Source organism: Engystomops pustulosus, chromosome 1 (assembly GCF_040894005.1).
Source record: "Engystomops pustulosus chromosome 1, aEngPut4.maternal, whole genome shotgun sequence".
NCBI lineage: Eukaryota > Metazoa > Chordata > Amphibia > Anura > Leptodactylidae > Engystomops > Engystomops pustulosus.
In genome coordinates, this window is record NC_092411.1 from 150,120,632 (window position 1) to 150,137,229 (window position 16,598).

Genomic DNA, 16,598 nt, shown 5'->3' on the forward strand with positions numbered 1-16,598 from the left:
CTGGATCGTCTGACTAGGGTTGGCAGCCATCTTGCCTGATGCTGGGGTGTGGAGCTCTTCTTTGCTCCCTGCAGTGGCCTTTCCCCCCCTGCATTCCAGGACAAGCTCACACTGATACACATTCCCTCATACCAGCAAACAGCAGCAGCATTGTAATATGCATACTTATCTCTGATCTGTCTCTTTTCTCTTTGTGTGTCAGACACTAGTACAATGTTTAAATGAAAGTGTATATAAACCTGTACCCTGATAATCTAACTACACTGTAGCACTCTGTTTCTCACAGTACAAGAGGGATCATAATATGTCTGCTAAGAGAGTCCCCACCCACACTCTGGGAATTTACACTGACCATCACTGAGTGATATGAGCTAAGACAGCAACAAAACTCAGTAATTTGTAAAGCAAGGGGTTAAAATGATCTTTACTGTGTAAACATCACTGAAATTTGAGAATTTTCATCATTGCTTGTCTGTTTCAAATTCCCTCTACAATAGCCTCCGATGCCACATGTACTTGTAAATATGCTAATCTATTTAGATATTCGTTCTTTGTTAAACTAGTTAGTGATGTCTAGTAACTCAGAATGGAGAAGATGAGCTCTTCTCAACACAAAACCTGTATTTTACAAAAAAACAGAACATTATGATTATAACAAAATTTTGGATTTTGGCCACTTTTCTGTCAGCCTATTCAAACAATTCTGTGACTTTGGAATGGCACACCATTTTTGCAAAGTCACTGGAAAGTTAGGCTGCTAGGTAAATAGGGCATGTCAGAAAATTAGCACCAGGTGCCAGATTAACATCAAGAACTTGAAGATATCTGAAAGGGTTCTCCAATTTTGATCAGTGTCCTTTTACAAATTTCTCACATACATTTTAGTCTGTGCTTTAGAACAATTTATATACAATTCAGTAAATAAAACTGATGCCCATTTTTGTTTTTGCATTTCCATAAATTCTTTAACCCCTTAACGACCTGGCCCTTTTAGTTTTTTCACTTCCATTTTTCACTCACCACCTTCAAAAATCTAAAACTTTTTTATTTTTCTACATAAAGAGCTATGCGATGGCTTATTTTTTGCGCTTCATAGTGCACGGTATTTAATATTCCATGCCGTGTACTGGGAAGCGGGAAAAATAATTCCAAATATGGTGAAAATGTGAAAAAAGCGCATTTGCGACGTTTTCTTGTGGGCTTGGATTCACTGTGCGCCACAAATGACATGTCTACTTTATTCTTTGGGTCGGTGCAATCATGGGGATACCATATTTGTATAGGTTTTATAATGTTTTCATACATTTAAAAAAATTAAAACCTCCTGTACAAATTTTTATGTTTTTTTAAAGTTTTGCCATCTTCTGGCACAATAACTTTTTCATACTTTGTTGTACGGAGCTGTGGGTGGTGTAATTTTGTTGCGACTTTTGATAGCGTTTTCATTGCTATAATTTTTTAGAACAGTGCGACCTTTTGATCACTTTTTTGTTGATTCTTTTATATTTTTCAAAATGGCAAAAAATTGCCATTTTCAACTTTGGGCGCTATTTTCTGTTACAGGATTAAATGCAGTGAAAAAACATTATTATAATTTGATAGATCGGGCATTTTCAGACGCAGCGATACCTAATGTATTTATGATTTTTACTGTTTATTAATATTTATATCAGGGGTGATTTGAATTTTTAGGGTTTTTTATTATAATTTTTTTTAAACTTTTTTTTTATTTTTACCTTTACTATTTTTCAGACTCCCTAGGGTACTTTAACCCTAGGTTGTCTGATCGATCCTATCATATATCCTTTAAGCAGTAACTTATTGCTACCTGTTCTTCCACATATTTCAATCATTTTGGCCCCCCGAAGGCCACCAATACAGTTGAAAGAAGGTGGGCAAATTCAGACTCATTGTAGCTTCTTTTCCAGGGTCTCTCTGTACAAGAAGAATGGTGGGTCCAACGAGAGGACCTTCAAAGTTCTGTCAAAACCTTCTCACTTTCCTTGCAGTTCCAAACAGCGTCACTTTAAAATAGCACTGAGAGCAGTATCTCTTAAATTGCCTGGGACTGCAGGAAGATTCATTGTTTTGTGAACTATGTCTTGGGGAGATGGCCTAAGTGCCTAAGAAAGGGCTCAGAGAGCCACCTCTGGTACTTTGTACGTAACCTGGAGACTGTCTGTTTAAACTCCCACCAATAACCTATTAATGAGCTACTTGAAGCAACAACCTGGAAAACCCTTTTAAACTTTTCTTGGAAAGTGGCCAGAAGAAAACATTGAGAATTTAATAGAGGGTTGTGGCTAATTTAGGGTGTCAATGTAAGTAAAGGTATACGAGAAAGCAGAATCACTCAAGGGGTAGAGTGGCATAGAAAGTGCATGTGAAAGGTGGGATGTACATATGCCACATGGAGATGGTTATATAATCGTTAAAAAATATGCACTGTTCTACAATTAAAGCAACAAACATTTAGCTCTCTAAACACCCTATAGGAGACCAGTACTGGAAACAAGAGACACAGCGAAAGGCAGCAGCAGGGAGGGGGTAGGAAGAAAACAAGTTATTGATTAGTAAAATAAAGGCAAATAGATCTTCAGGGCCTTGTTCCATCAACACTGATGGATGGTGTAATAATACTTGCATGTGACAGGTACGTAGTAAAGCAAGTGAAGAAAAAGCAAAGCCATGTAAGGGTGTGTTTCTGTGTACCCAAAGGAGTGCCAATGACAATTTGCACACCACACAGGAATAAATACTCAGATTATGATCGCCTATACTGACAAAAATTGAACCAGTTAAGGGTTTCAAGATCAGGCTTACACTTTCTTGATGTAGATTTTTAAACAAAAACTAGGAATACATCGAAAAAATAAGGATTTTCCACATCAGGGCACATATACTAAAAAAGTGCAAAATGCACTGTGTGCAGTTTACCTGTGTAATGTGCAGAGGGCGCCAGATGAATTATGCCACCCGTTCTTCATGAATCTGGCACCCCCTGCTCTACCCTGACAGAGCGCACTAACTTTTTTTGGTGCACCTTTAACATGGGGCGTGCAACACACTTCTGCTGGACTTTGCATGTTAAATGTGGGGCATGGTCTGTGCACCGAAACACTCATTTCAGTGACAAAATTTCTGTTTAAAAACAGAATCAAAGCATCCAAGCATATAAACCATCAGCCATAACATAATACAGAGTAAGACCACTTTGTGCCATCACCCACAGTGATGCATCAGACTAGGCCTTCTTCTATTGCTGATGCTCAAGAGTAAGACCACCCATGTGGTTTAACAGAAGAGGTAAATGATGCATCAGACTAGGTCTTTTATTGCTGGTGCTCACATGCCCATTTCAGGCACTGTATGCATCAGTCAGTCTTGGGGCTCCATGATTCTTTCATGGGTTACTCGTGGTCCTTTCTGTGGCTGCTTTTGGCAAGTACAAACCAAAATACAAAACCAGACATTTTGAAGATGCTCCACCCACCTATCATAATTTGACCCTTGTTAAAAGTAGAATACATCCTCATACCTGCTAAACACTTCAACTTCAGTAACTGGCTGTTTAGTCGCTGACTAATATATCCAGTTGCTAACAAGTATATTGGAGAACTATGTCAATCAATCCTTATACATTCTCTGAAGCTGATTGGTGAGGGGCCGACTGCTGGGCCCCCCACTGGTGACCAGAACAGACCCCCAGCAATCTGTAGAATGGGGTCCTGTTCCAGCTCACGTGCAGTAATACAAAGCATAATCCCTAAAGAATTGCCCTTGTTCCTAAATGTTTGCATAACTAGAGTCCACATGGTTTGCAGAAATAAAAAGATTATAGTGAAAATGTGTAAATCAAGCTGTAGGTCAAAACATTACATACAACATTGACATTAGAGATTATCATTAACCTAAAAACTTTTCGATGAGATGTAGCTTCTCTGGTGTTTAACAGATATGTAACATGATTAAACAACTAAATAAAACATGAGATAGTATCCTCAAAAATTTATTTCATAGATTATAAAATACTCATAAAAGGAGAAGTCATAAAGTCAAACATAGTAAGTGAATAGTGTGAACGCATAATTAAAATATCAAAGAAACCAAGTTGGCTGATAATAGTCTCCACCATAAATTTCATACACATGTAGCCGATATGAAGGGATGGATAACACTATTAAGAGAAGATGCAGGATTTCTACCAATTTGTAAAAATGTACATAAAGGTAGCAAGTACGCTGCTCCTCTTATTGGCATGTCAGTACAGGTTAGGGAAAATTACTGCTTGAATGGATTAGTATGTAGACGGAGAAGTGGGCCTACACTAGGCTCAACATGAAGAAATGTAAGCACAGTGCATATATGATTGTGTAGATATGTGGGAGGGGGCATATTGCTGTATAAATGTAATAGTGAAAACATGAGGTAGCTGGATTGATTTCTTATCATCTAATAAGTTCAGCCAAATTGAAGAATTGCAATGTTTGGTTGAATTTTATGTGGGGTTTGTTCAGATTGATATAAAAATTCATCATACAGTTACTTTGTAATTTGTATGTCCCCTGGAGTAAATAATATAAAACAAATCAAATAATGAAAGGAAGCGGGAGAAAAGTGGGATGTAAGAAAAGGATGCCAGCTTCCAGAACAATATCCAAAGTATCCCCTTTCTGGGTGGTGAAGGAAAGCAGGAATGGGGGAAAGAATAAAATGGCAAGTACTGCAAGCAGAAAATACAAGAGGTATAATATGGGATGAAGTGTTCCCAAGTTAAGAGGAGAAAGTGCAATATTGGCATCCGTAATAAATACCCCTGTACATATTATAAGATCCCCCCCCCTTTTCCCTTCCCCTTCCATTTTTTCTTCTTTTCCCTCCTTGCATCTACTCTTTCATTATCATTCACTCGTCATGATTAGTATCCATCTTCCCCACTTCACTATATAGTTTTTCACTCCATGCATTTTTTTCTGTATTAGATATTTATCATTGGATCTGTGTTGATCTTTGTACTATGCCGCTTGTTTGGAATCCTGGAGTGCAGATCTGTATAACTATATATCCTCTATGAAATTCCTTGAGAAATATGCCGCTTGTTTGGAATCCTGGAGTGCAGATCTGTATAACTATATATCCTCTATGAAATTCCTTGAGAAATCCTGCATACATCTTTGGAGGGATTCTTCATCTGTTTAACTTTTAGTGGATGACATTTGTCATGGACATCTGCATTGGGGATTCCTTCCCTCTTCTTCCCTACCCCATCTCCCCCAGCTTTTTCTTTTTGTCCATGGTCTATTGGATGATGTGTACCAAAACCAATATACTTGAATATATAGAAGTTTTAGATTACCTTGCTCATTGGTGTATATGGTTATACTAATTATGCTTTTTTAATACATAAGGAGGGTGCTTGCAGTTGTGCATGAATACAGGCCCATGTGTGAATGGCTTGCTGTGTGGATATGTGTATGCTTGTCTTACATTATTATGCGTTTTAGATAAATTATCATTTTCACTGTATGTACAGGCAGTCCACGGGTTACTTACAAGATTACAAGGTTCTGTAGGTTTGTTATTAAGTTGAATTTGTATGCAAGTGGGAACTGTATATATAATAATCGTAACCCCAGACCAATTTTTTTTCGTCCCTGTGACAATTGGATTTTAAAACTTTTGGTTTGTCATAAAAACTAGAATTAACAATAAAGCTTCATTGCAGATACCATTGATAACTGTTACAGCTGATCATTGTAGCCTGGGACTAAAGTACAGTAAATCACCAACATCCATCGTCTGTAAGTCTTAAGTAGTGGACCGCCTCTATATATTATTTTTGTTATCAATTTTCAATTTTTATCTTTCATTTGTATTCATATTTTTCAGTATAATATTTTTATTTTCTAGTCATCGCACTTTTTAATTTGGAACGTATATAAAAAAAGATGTATTATGGCGTTTTCACCAGATAAATATTTATACATACACACATATGTGCAAGTATTCGTATACAAAATCTATAATGTTCGCTTGTATCTCAGCTATGCACACGCTTTGATACGGTTTGTTAGGTTGGCTGATATTGTATTGCACACTGGCCCAATATGTGCATGCGCTAGAATTTGACCCAGACACTGGAAGTTATTCTTTCTTGCGCAGGCGCAGCAGGAACATGCTCACCATGTGCAGCGCCATTACCCACACATGAGACAACACAGCTGATAGGCATTTGAAAGTTTTATTTTAGTATTTAAATCTGAGCGACACATACACTGATCAACCCTGAAGAAGCTACTGTTGGTAGTGATACGCGTGGGGCATCTTTCCCACTTCTCCTCCTTAGGTTTGGCATGGATGCTATGCGTTGCTTGCTTCTTACACAAAGGAGTCTCTTATAGACCAGGTCTATTCATTTGTGTTCTAGGTTGGCAATTTGGCTTATATTATTATTTTTGTGGTCTTCATCCATGTATACATTTTTGGTTAGTGGGTTGGATGTGGTCTCTAAGCGGACAACTTAAAGACTTATCACAGTTTATGATGGTAATTACCCTTATGCATTGTAGGTCATTGCCCTTAACCATAAACATTGCCCTTAAGCGTAAGCATTGACCTATTCTTCTCTTTATGGGACACATTGATCCACTATCATCCGGGCTTTACCAGCATTGGATCTAGATGATTAGGGACAGAGTGCCCATTTAGGGATAGGTTCTGGTCAGATGGGCAATCGATTAGGATTGCCACTCTCAGTTGAGGTTACTAGGGGACACTAGGGTATTTCCCAATTACCAAGGATGCTTTAGGATGTTGAAAATATTGTCTACCTAGTGTACCTTGTGTTGCCCTGTCCAACCTTGTTTCCTAACCTGCTCTATTATACTACCTTTACTTCTAACTTCCTGCTTCTGGTGCTCTTCGGTCCCCACGAGGATACTACACTTATTCTTGCAGGTGTCCATTAAGATATCAGTAGATCTTTATTATTATCATTTATTAATTAAGGTTACTTGGTGTATATATCAGATTCTTGACACTCCTTTTTTGAGCATCCAAGTTATATTTATGCATCACAATCAGTGGTACATGTAGAGCTTACTCAGTTGCCGATTTCCTTTATTATATACTAGCTGTAGATCCCGGCATTGCCCGGGATATTAAATAACTGCTCTTAGCTTACAAAATAGAATCGGTTAACAAAAAATAATATATATCTATTTATGCATTTATCTCTCCCTGCCTGTCTCACTGCCACTCACACTCCTTGCCACTTATTCTCCCCGCTTCTCTTTCCGTGCTATCCAGCTTACCTCACACAAGAGTCTTATACTCATTGCCTATAGTTACCAATCAAAGCTCAGATCTCATATTAATGAACTGTGGCAGAATAACAACCAATCACAGCTCAGCTTCTGCCACAACAATGGCTCCTGTATATGGTAGGTAATAAGTGTATTTTGGAAAGCATGGGGTGAAAATTTGGCTCAAAACCTAGTCTATGACATTCCCCGAGTCACAGAGAGCGACTGTGCAAAATTTGGTGATGGTGCAGATTTCTATGGACATGGACATACATACACAACCATACACTCAGCTTTATATATTAGATCACTGAGGCCTGTCTACTTCATATTTATTAGTCCCCATTACAAGTTAAGTTTTAAAATGGTTTCTCCCCAATGGTATTTTTTCTATTTCCTACCCTGATGGAGCAGCAACAAAGTAAGAATATCTGGCTTCTTGTGTATTCATACTTATATAGAATGGTATAGCATGCATAGTCTTAGATGTTTAGTATGATGGGGTATGTACAGTCTGACAGAGTGGGAATGCCCATAGATGTACAGTATGGGAGTATGAAAGTCCTTGATGTACAATATGCAATGTATAGGCCTCTGAATTTACTATATGGCACAATATAATACATCTGATGTATGGCAAGTTTAAATGCCCCTGGATGCACACAGGTTACTACTGTCCCTTTGTGTACAATATAGCATGACATGAAAACTCCTTGATTTACACTATAGCCAGGTATAAATAACCCATTATGCAGGTTGTAGTAAGGTATGAATATCTCATTATGAACAGAATATGGATGTCCCTTAATGTACAGTACAATAGGGTATGAAAGCCCCTTAATTTACAGTACAGAGGGTATGAATCCCCCTTAATATACAATGCAGCAGGTTATGAATGCATTCTAATGCACAGTATAGCAGGGTCTGAATGCCCCATAATGTGGTATAGCAGGATATGAACACCCATCAATTTACAATATAGCAGAGTATGAATGCCCCTTAATCTGCAAAACAGCAAGGTATGATTTCCCCTTAATGTACAGTACAGCAGGGTATGATTTCCCCTTAATGTACAGTACAGCAGGGTTTGAATCAACCTTAATGTACAATACAGCAGGGTATGAATACCCCATAAGTGTACAATACAGCAGGGTATGAAAATCCCATAAGTGTACAATACGGCAGGGTATGAATACCCCATAAGTGTACAATACAGCAGGGTATGAATACCCCATAAGTGTACAATACAGCAGGGTATGAATACCCCATAAGTGTACAATACAGCAGGGTATGAATACCCCATAAGTGTACAATACAGCAGGGTATGAATACCCCATAAGTGTACAATACAGCAGGGTATGAATACCCCATAAGTGTACAATACAGCAGGGTATGAATACCCCATAAGTGTACAATACGGCAGGGTATGAATACCCCATAAGTGTACAATACATCAGGGTATGAATACCCCATAGTGTACAATACAGCAGGGTATGAATACCCCATAGTGTACAATACAGCAGGGTATGAATACCCCATAGTGTACAATACAGCAGGGTACGAATACCCCATAAATGTACAATACAGCAGGGTACGAATACCCCATAAATGTACAATACAGCAGGGTACGAATACCCCATAATGTGCAATACTTCAGGGTATGAATACCCCGTAATGTGCAATACTTCAGGGTATGAATACCCCATAAATGTACAATACAGCAGGGATGTGCTGCATCATAATGTAGAAGGAATAAACATCTGTATAACATAGCTGTGCATGAATGCCCCCCAATGTAAAATACAGCCGGGTATGAATTTCCCATAGTCTAGTATAGCAGGGTATGAATACCCCTAATGTACAATATAGAAGGGTATTAATGCCCCATAGTGTAGTATAGCAGGGTATGAATACCCCTAATGTACATTATAGAAGGGTATGACAGTAGTGTAGTATAGCAGGGTATGAATACCCCTAATGTACAATATAGAAGGGTATGAATGCCCCATAGTCTAGTATAGCAGGGTATAAATACCCCTAATGTACAATATAGAAGGATATGAATGTCCCATAGTCTAGTATAGCAGGGTATGAATACCCCTAATGTACAATATAGAAGGGTATGAATGCCCCATAGTCTAATATAGCAGGGTATGTATACCCCTAATGTACAATATAGAAGGATATGAATGCCCCATAGTCTAGTATAGCAGGGTATGAATAACCCTAATGTACAATATAGAAGGGTATGAATGCCCCATAGTGTAGTATGGCAGAGTATGAATACCCCTAATGTACAATATAGAAGGGTATGAATGCCCCATAGTCTAGTATAGCAGGGTATGAATACCCCTAATGTACAATATAGAAGGGTATGAATGCCCCATAGTGTAGTATGGCAGAGTATGAATACCCCTAATGTACAATATAAAAGGGTATGATTGCCCCATAGTCTAATATAGCAGGGTATGAATACCTCATAATGTACAATATAGAAGGATATGAATACCCCATAGTGTAGTATGGCAGAGTATGAATACCTCATAATGTACATTATAGAAGGGTATGAATGCCCCATAGTGTAGTATGGCAGAGTATGAATACCTCATAATGTACATTATAGAAGGGTATGAATGCCCCATAGTCTAGTATAGCAGGGTATGAATACCTCATAATGTACAATATAGAAGGGTATGAATGGCCGTAGTGTAGTATAGCAGGGTATGAATACCCCTAATGTACAATATAGAAGGGTATGAACGCCCCATAGTCTAATATAGCAGGGTATGAATACCCCATAATGTACAATATAGAAGGGTATGAATGCCCCATAGTGTAGTATAGCAGGCTATGAATACCCCTAATGTACAATATAGAAGGGTATGAATGCCCTATAGTGTAGTATAGCAGGGTATGAATACCCCTAATGTACAATATAGAAGGGTATGAATGCCCCATAGTCTAATATAGCAGGGTATGAATACCTCATAATGTACAATATAGAAGGGTATGAATGCCCCATAGTGTAGTATAGCAGGCTATGAATACCCCTAATGTACAATATAGAAGGGTATGAATGCCCCATAGTCTAGTATAGCAGGGTATGAATACCCCTAATGTACAATATAGAAGGGTATGAATGCCCCATAGTGTAGTATGGCAGGGTATGAATACCTCATAATGTATAATATAGAAGGGTATGAATGCCCCATACTCTAGTATAGCAGGGTATGAATACCCCTAATGTACAATATAGAAGGGTATGAATGCCCCATAGTGTAGTATGGCAGGGTATGAATACCCCTAATGTATAATATAGAAGGGTATGAATGCCCCATAGTGTAGTATGGCAGGGTGAGACTGTGGAAGGGGCAGCAGGTGTGTGACTGGGGTGCAGGCTCGCTCACCTTTGTGCATGCCCGTGTACCGGTCCTTCAGCACTGTGAGCTCATAGATCTTGCCGAACTGCTCGAAGAGAGGCTTCAGGTCCTTCTCCTCCAGGTTGCGAGGGATTTGCCCCACAAACAATTTGATGGCGTCCAGGTCCTTCATGCTGTCTGACTGCTGAACAGGGGGCTCGGGGCCGCTCATGGGGCAAGCTCGGGGCTGCTGCTGGGGGGGATGCTGCTGCTGCTGCCTCCTCGCCTCTCTCTCCGTCAGTCTGGCCATCTCCAGCCCCTCGGTAGGCTGGATCAGTCACAGGCAGAGCTCTCAGCTGGAAACTGGGGTGTGAGTGAAAACCTCAACAGCAATGATCCAGCAGCCGGAACGTAAGAGCGCCTCCTGCTGGCCGCTTCTGGGAACATAAGAAAAGCTACTGCTTATTTCTCGTGCATCTGATCATTCACAGGTCACAATTAATATTCACCTCCTTCTATAGCTGACCACTCCAAGACAATGAGGCGGAGGACGCAAAAAATCAAAAGATGTATTAACTAGGACAGGATGTTGTCAGGTAAAACACCCCATCCCAATAGTCAGAAGTAGTCAGAAGTCAGAGCCAGCACTTGATACCAGGGGCGTTGCTAGGGTGGTAAAAGATGCGGGGCACGGGCCCACATTACAATGAGGGCGCGTTCACACCATGCGTTGCTTCAGCCTTGATCACGCGCTGAGGTTACACTTTGTTTTAGCAGATGCAGTGAAAACGCAATGTGATCAAGGCTGAAGCCTTTGGAATGCATCACGTGAATACGCCCTAAGGCTGGCGGCACATGTGACATTTTGAATCCGTTTTTGGGACGTTTTTTAGGCAGTATGTTAAAAAACGCATGCGTTTTTGAAAAACGCATTCGTTTTTGACCAGTTTTAACAACTATCTTAATTAAAACGGGTCAAAAACGGATACCTTTTTTAAATTGAATGCTTAAAATGGCCCAAAAACGGGTTGGAAACGCCATGTGTGCTGCTGGCCATAGGCCCGCCATCACCACGTCTACTCTTTAGTCACGTTTTCTTCCAGTGGAGTTCTCATGTGAGATCAAACCGAAGCCCGTCCTACTGCCATGTGAGAACACATCCCAGTAAATGTCCCCTCAGCCTCCCAGTATTGTCCTCACACCCCCCCCCCCTATTAATGTCCCCGACACATTCCCCCAGTAATGTCTCCCACACAAATACCCCTGTAATGTTCTCCAGTAATGTCCCCACACACAGCCCCCTGTAATGTCCCCAAACATAGATCCCCTGTAATGTCCCCCAGTAATGTCTCCACACAGATCCCCCTGTAAAGTCCACCACACATCTTACCAGTAATGCCTCCCTGTAATGTAATAGGGCGCCTTCCCACATGGCGTTTTCATCCAAAACACAAGTGGGTTTCATTACAAACGTGTCAGGTTCGCTAGGGAGAATGCTGGGACTTCTGGTTCTTCTGGTGGTGCTAGCAGCGTTCTCCAACCTCCGGCGCGTATTCGCGCAAACTCCACCTCTAGTCCGCTACCAGCGGTCTCTGGTGTGCGCCCTGGGCAGCGGCTGCTAAGATCTCGCGCTGTCTAGGAGTTGTGCTCTGGACTGCTGGGAGTTGTGGTACCTCTGCATGGTGCCTGCTATTGTGCTTGGTTATTCTGCACCATGAGGGGTTAATTCCCAGAAGTTGTCCAGCTCTTATCAGGTTCTGGCTGCATAAATTGCAGCTTCACTAGTCACCTGTGCCAGTGTTTGAAATCCCTTCATCGCTTGCTCTACGCATTAGGTTGACTCGCTCTGTATCTGTATCGTTGTGATCTCGGCTAGTTTTTTGACGTTGACCCCTTTGCTTACTGATTTTGCCCTTGAGGTACCCTCTCGTGGTGACTCTGGCTAGTTTACCACTCTTTTGTGTTTTATTTTTCGTGTTTCCCTTCCCACACTTATCCAGTGTATTTCAAGTCTTCAAGTAGTCGCCCCACGGTTTAGCGTGGGGGGGCTATGGGAAGGGACAGAGATTGGGGCAAGCTCAGGGCACACTATCCCCTGTCTTCTGTGTTACCCAATCCTAACAAAACGTATATACGTTTTGGCCCAAAACTTTCGTTTTGGATGCATTTAAAAATGCAACGAAAATGCCATGTGGGAAGGCGCTCATACAGATTTTCCTATGTTCTCCCTCTCACCACACTTGTGCAGCTCTATGAACTGCTTCCCCCTGCAGGTCATGTGATCATGACTAGAGATGAGCGAGTATACTCGTCCGAGCTTGATGCTCGTTCGAGTATTAAGGTACTCGAAACGGCTCGTTGCTCGGACGAGTATTTCCCCTGCTCGAGATCGAGCATTTAATGAAAAAAACACAGTGAAGAACAGTGAAGAATAGATTACAGATGTTCGGCACATCTGCTTACTTGTCGGAAGATACGCGCGAAACGGTGCGAACAAAATTGTATGTGAAGAACACATTGAAGAACACGGTGAGCAGGACAGAGACACCAGGGAGCAGCACAGAGACACCGGGGAGCAGCACAGGCAGCGGCAGGCACGGAGACATCGGGGCAGCGGCGGGCACGGAGACAGCGGGGCAACGGTGGGTACGGAGACAGCGGGGCAGCGACGGGTACGGAGACAGCGGGGCAGCGGCAGGCACGGAGACACCGGGGTAGCGGCAGGCACGGAGACACCGGGGCAGCGACAGGCACAGAGACACCGGGGCAGCGACAGGCACGGAGACACCGGGGCAGCGGCAGTCACGGACACAGTGGGGCAGCGGCAGACACGGAGACATCGTGGGCAGCGGCAGGCACGGAGACATCGTGGGCAGCGGCAGGCACAGAGACACCGGGGCAGCCGCAGGCACGGAGACACCAGGGCAGCGGCAGGCACGGAGACACCGGGGCAGCAGCAGACACGGAGACATTGGGGCAGCGGCACAGAGACATCGGGAAGGGCAGAGAGATCGGGGAGACTTCATTGGAAGAAGAGGAGCGGATCCCGGGACAGCGTATCTCCCGACAAGTAAGCAGATGTGCAGAACATCTGCAATCTATTCTTCACTGTGTTTTTCACTGCGTTTTTCACTTAAATGATCCTGTGTTCACTATGTTCACTGTTTTTATTCTATTCTTCGCTGTTCTTCACATCTGCTAACTTGTCAGGAGATAATATACGCGCAGAACAGTGAAGAATAGATTGTAGATGTTTGCATACATCTGCTAACTTATCAGAAGACATTCTTTTTCAATTAAATAACACATTTTATTCCCTAACCATGGTCCCTTTGAAAAATGCTCGGGTCTCCCATTGATTTCAATGGGGCTCGTTATTCGAGACGAGCACTCGAGCATCAGGAAAAGTTTGTCTCGAATAACGAGCACCCGAGCATTTTAGTGCTCGCTCATCTCTAATCATGACATCATCACAGGTCCTGCAGGAGAAAGCAGTGAGCACAGTGCAGTTTCTCAGCTCAATCTATGTCCTGAGGACAGATCAGGATAAGAGAGGAGGATGCCCGGGCAGCGGAACAAATGTCCTGCTGACTCCGGGAGATCTGAGGCTCCGGCCAAAAGATCCGGGGCACGAGCCCCAGATCTTTTGACCTAGAGATGCCCCTGCTTGATATAATTTGTAGTGCCCCCAATTTAGAGATCTACAAGTGAACTACACTACCCTTGATTTAACTACTTAAGGACCAGACTAATTTCCACCTTGAGGACCAAGCCATATTCCTAAAATCGGACATGTGTCAATTAAGAAATAACTAACATTTATGTGTGTTGGCATCTTCTTTTGAATAATCATTATTTTCATTTCAGTATTAGAAAGATACAAATCAAACAGTGTTTTTCAAATTTTCAAGATAATTTCAGGACGAATTTTGTTGGAAACCATTTGATTTCTATGGAGGCTTTCAAAGTCATGAATACTTCATTATGGCAGGATAAATTTCAATGATGTAAATAAGGTGAAGGGGGATGGGTCTAAAATAACTTTTATTGTATTTGCAGCAAAATTCCAGGACATAGATACATGGCAGCAACTACTAGTGAAATCCTCTCACCAAAGGTAAAACTGAGAATAACTGATGTGTGTCATGGCACATACAAACGTAGTTTAGGCCATTAGTACACCTTGTGTAGGATAGTGCTTGCTCTCATATGTAGTAGTGTGCAGGGTCGGCTCCTGGCTTCAGTAGGCCCCTGGGTTTATTTACATGGTGACATTAAAAATACAGAAACTATAATAGTCTCCTCATGTTCCCTCAAAGGGGTTGTCCGAGACTAATTAAAAAACATAAGGTGGCCAGGAGGAGGTTGCTTAAAAAAGTTAAGTACATCTTTATTTTTTTTTAAGCAGCCCCCTCCTGGCCACCTTAAGTTTTTTTAATTAGTCTTGGACAACCCCTTTAAATACCCCCCCCTAGTTTCTCATACCAAGCCGCCTCATGGTTATTTTATATAAGCCCCCTTCACCCCTTTGGATTCATTAGATACAGCTCCCCTCACCCCCATGGATTCCTTATGTAAGTGCCCCCCCCCCCCGGACGATCTGGACCTTGATACTTTCCTAGGAAAGCCCAATGCTGGCGCCCACCCTGGTAATATGGGATCAGAGGACAAAGAACGGTCACTTTCAACATGATCAAAGTGTCTTTATGACCTAAACTATGTTTCTATATGCCCATGAGTTCCCTAAGTTCTTGTTGTGTATTTTAACTTTGGTGATGGGTTTCACAATGTGCAGTTGTTACCATGTATCTACCTATATTACAAAAGTTTAGTAAATATAATAAAATCTATACTTTAGAGTCCCCCACTTTATTCATAGCATTGAAGGCTTTGGAGGTCTTCTTAGAAAACTCCATAAAACACCCCTTTATTAAATATAAACCCCTCAGCATGTAAAAAGCATTTTAACCATTTTAGCAAATTCAAATTTGAGACATAATTGAAATGTTAACATTTTGTCATTACCACATTTATTTAGCACAAAAAAAATTACACACTCACATAGAATAAAAAGAGAAAATGTTAGAATTTGTTGTGCAGAACCCCTGCCCCACATGTACATGTAACCTGCTGTTTTGGCACATGGAGGGGTGCAGAGGCAGCTTGTGTAATACAGATTATGAAGGAATAGTTTCTGGTACCATGAAATGTGTGCAAACCCCAAAGAGCACATTTTGGAAATAACGGCACTCAAAGGAAGACACTTATCATAAATTATATTGAATCTGATATACCGTATATTCCGGCGTATAAGACGACCTGGTGTATAAGACGACCCCCCTACTTTCCTGTTTTAAATATAGAGTTTAAGATATATTCGCCGTATAAGACTACCCCTTTTGCAACGCATACAAAACACCGGTAAAAATTCTAAAAAAAACAGATTTGAATTGAACATGGTCCCTTTTTTAATTTAAATTCTTATGACATGCAGGTATATAGCAGGAAAACTGTCGCTCATAAACATAAGGCATACAACAACAACATTACCATCGTCCATTTTACTGTAAATGTTACCATACTGTACCTTAAATTTTTATTTTATTAAATATTCCATGCCATGTACTCAGAAGCGGGAAAAAAATTCCAAATGCAATGAAAATGGTGAAAAAATGCATTTGCGCCATTTTCTTGTGGGCTTGGATATTACTTCTTTCACTGAGCGCCCCAAATGACATGTCTACTTTATTCTTTAGGTCGGTACGATTAAGGGGATACCAAATTTATAAAGGTTTTATAATGTTTTCATACATTTACAAAAATGAAAACCTCCTGTACAAAAATTATTTTTTTGATTTTGCCAACTTCTGGCGCTAATAACTTTTTTATACTTTGGTGTACTGAGCTGTGGGTGGTGTCATTTTTTGCGAAATTT

The 16,598-nt window shown here is 41.0% G+C and overlaps 1 protein-coding gene across 2 annotated transcripts in view; it reads right to left on the minus strand.

Annotated features, from left to right (window-relative positions):
* Nucleotides 1-11,067, minus strand: part of CELF5 (CUGBP Elav-like family member 5) — a 73,698-nt gene extending 62,631 nt beyond the window's left edge. The window contains exon 1 of one of the 2 annotated variants that reach the window (XM_072110642.1): nucleotides 10,712-11,067. In XM_072110642.1, coding sequence (XP_071966743.1) covers nucleotides 10,712-10,973 — 262 coding nt within the window. In that variant the 5' untranslated portion in view covers nucleotides 10,974-11,067. The remainder of the gene's footprint in view (nucleotides 1-10,711) is intronic. The other variant, XM_072110649.1, reaches the window with a different exon arrangement.
* Nucleotides 11,068-16,598: the final 5,531 nt, after the last annotated feature.